Source organism: Austrofundulus limnaeus, unplaced genomic scaffold (genome assembly GCF_001266775.1).
Source record: "Austrofundulus limnaeus strain Quisiro unplaced genomic scaffold, Austrofundulus_limnaeus-1.0 Scaffold90, whole genome shotgun sequence".
In the NCBI taxonomy this organism is placed as follows: Eukaryota; Metazoa; Chordata; class Actinopteri; order Cyprinodontiformes; family Rivulidae; genus Austrofundulus; species Austrofundulus limnaeus.
Window position 1 is genome coordinate 1,380,253 of NW_013952492.1, and position 3,062 is coordinate 1,383,314.

Consider the following 3,062-nt stretch of genomic DNA (forward strand, 5'->3'; position numbering starts at 1 on the left):
CAGGTACATGTTGAAAATGAAACAGCATTTCTATTAATCCATTTTAATTAGGATTATGGAACACAATCGCTTCCATAAAAATGTSCCTAAAAAAAGTTTTTCTCCTTTTTTTTCATGCTTCATGAAAATGTCATACCAGAGCATCGAGGTACACATTTGTCCACTGAACTTGTTTGGCCTTCTTGTCTGCTAGAACCATGGGTCTTCCCAAAACATCTAGGTATTCCTAAAATACACATATAAAGTAACAATAATTAATTTTCTGGATTCTATTTAAGCATTTTTTTTCAAACTCTTGATCAATGTAGGGGGGAAAAAAACATCACCTGTGTGTTTATCCTGATGGCTCCAATAGAGGGAATCTCATAGAAGTAACCTAGGAAAAGGATCACAGTTTGCAGACTTTAATCAAATGCAATAAGGTATTTTGCACCACATATGTTTAATTTAATTGGTTTTGACACTATTTTCTTTCTAATTTACATATAAATGTTTCACTCCTCCTTTAGTTAGTTGTTTAGTTAAAATGAGTTTTAGGCGGTCATTCTTGTCTGAGCTACTATAGTTTACATTTTACCAAGACTTTTTACAATCACAAGCAAGCCCCTCTGTTTCACCACGTCAGCATCCTAAATTATTCATAATGTTAACAGTATTTAATATGTTTTTTTGTAAAAAAATAAAATAAAAAAGAAGCTTTCTGAAATCACTTATTAAGATTTGATAGTAATGTAAGAAGATATTGTTTAACTATGGAATTATTAAAAACAGACAATAATAATACCTTTATTGGAACAGGCCATCCATTGAATGGGTCCTTTATCATAGTTGTGTTGTCCTACAGAAAAGGTAAAGATTCTGACCTGGAACATCAAAAAGAAAAAAAATATAAAATTTATCATTAACACATACTGATAGGTTTTAACGATTGCTTCTTTAATTTAGCACAAAAAAAACTACTGACAAGTAAAACAAAACATATTCTGCAGGTAAACAATAACTCTTGTCATTTGTGTAGATGTGTTTCTTTTTGCAAACTGAGTAACTAAAACGGATTTGCCAAACACAAAAACTGGTTCGAGGAGCATGGTACAAAGCCCTTAAGTGTGAAGCAATAACACAAACGGTAGATCTCAATCTGACGAAGCATCTGATGTGCCCGAATTAATGAGAATTCTGGAGGCAGACACCAAAACACACCCTTACAGCTCCTGTGTGTTCGCCCCGACAGGTCCGAGCAGTTTGGGCGGCAGGATAGGTAAAGATGGCAGTTTAAACATCGGTGCTGATCAGTCGTTGTGTTTACATTGTTTGCATTGTTTGTAAATGTTTGCAAAATTCTTTGAACGGATTAAAATGTATCCAGATTAAACAATTCAAATGTATTGTTTATATAGGAACAAAATAAATTAGGGTTGTAAACTTTGCCTTAAAAAAACCACAGAATAAAAAGTTGTATTTGTGTCTTATGAGTGATCAGATTGAACCTGCTCCAGGTTTTAATAACGGTGGAGAAGTTACTGCACTCCGTGTTCCCACACTTCCTATCATCTAGGTGTAAGATAATTTCAAGATCTTTCAAATTTTTTTATAGAAATTTTGTATTGCTAACCAACCAGTTTTGCTTCCCCAACATATTAGGATCTAAGCAGGTGGAAATACTGTATGTCAGGCTGTCATAGGATACACATACACAAACAAACTTGATCAGAATAAGTGTTTCCATCCACGTGGTTAGGATAGCTTTTGTGTGTTTCAGTGAGAATCTTTTCTTTATAAGACATTTTTTTGGGACAAAAAAGATTCACATAATGTAAGTTTTTACATTTTATTAAAATTGTTTAAGATTTGTTTAGTAAGAAATGTAAAAATGAGAGTAATTTTCATGATATAAGTTAAAAGTGAAGAAAATAAAGTATGCTATCTACTGATGGAAAAACATCTGGATGACATGGGTTGTAGAGGTGTGTAATTTATTTTTTTTCCTCTCTTCTATTTATTGTTATGTCAGCCTTGTTTCCTTTTATTCACTTACAGGCTTTTTTTTATATTGCTTGCCTTGCAGCGCTTCTAGTTTTGCTTTAGTTAATAAAGATTTATTTGCTCCTCATCTTCCTGCTGTCTACCTATCAACTTGCATTTGTGCTCTCATGCAGGCCATCAAACAAAACTATGTGCGTGAATGCACCTTTTTGTCAGCGTTGTATTTCTCCAGCACAAACTGGGCTCTTTCCTCTCCCCCATCCGTAAACAGCATGATGATCTTATTGCAGTTGGCCCGGCTTATATTAGTCTAGTCAAAGAAAACAGACAAGGTTTTGAGAAATATTGCTTTACTGCACAAAAAACTGAGAGATTTGAAGATGAAATGCATTTTTCTTCTAGTGAAAAACCATAAAATGTTTTTTTTTTTGCATAACAGGCACGCATTAGAAGGGTTTCCAGGTTTAAACTTTTTCTCCTTTTTTGTCATTTTTGCTTTTTCCAAACATACAGCTGGACATTGTAAATCCAGAGCCAAGAATTAAGATTTTACACTTGGAAAAGTAGTTTTAAAAGGCTTTAATCATCTAACTAACTGTTTCTGTCAAACAGGACAAAAGCAGTAACACAATCAACCAGCAGATGGCAGCAAAGGCAACAACTTAAAAGCTTCTAAATTATAGCGACTTCATGGGCAACATTCACTCAAAACGTGATTTAAACCTTGAGCTTTCAATCACGTTGAAGTGAGACAAAACAAAACATTTTCCTCACCGCATTGAGCTGCTCAAAAGCAAACTCGAATCCCTTTGTGTAGTTTGTAATCCCTTTGGCTGTGATGTTCTGAACAGCATCTTTTAGCAGCTTTTTGTTCCTCACGTTGGCTTGAACCAGATGGTCGAAACACGCTGTGTTCTTCACCCTGGTGTTAAACTGGGAAACAGAAGCAGGAAGTTCCGACCTGAAAATTATTCATATTATTAAAGCATCTGTGCATGTGTAACAAATATGAATGCCACATGGACACATACTAATGCACACACACACACACACACACACACACACACACACACACACAC

At 34.6% G+C, this 3,062-nt stretch overlaps 1 protein-coding gene across 1 annotated transcript in view; it reads right to left on the reverse strand.

Annotated features, from left to right (window-relative positions):
- LOC106520335 (voltage-dependent calcium channel subunit alpha-2/delta-1) overlaps positions 1–3,062 on the reverse strand; it is a gene marked incomplete at its 5' end in the record, with an annotated part of 59,557 nt that overhangs the window by 25,210 nt on the left and 31,285 nt on the right. Inside the window, 5 exon segments of the mRNA XM_014012356.1 lie at positions 137–226; positions 327–376; positions 785–863; positions 2,189–2,293; positions 2,758–2,916. Coding sequence (XP_013867810.1) covers positions 137–226; positions 327–376; positions 785–863; positions 2,189–2,293; positions 2,758–2,916 — 483 coding nt within the window.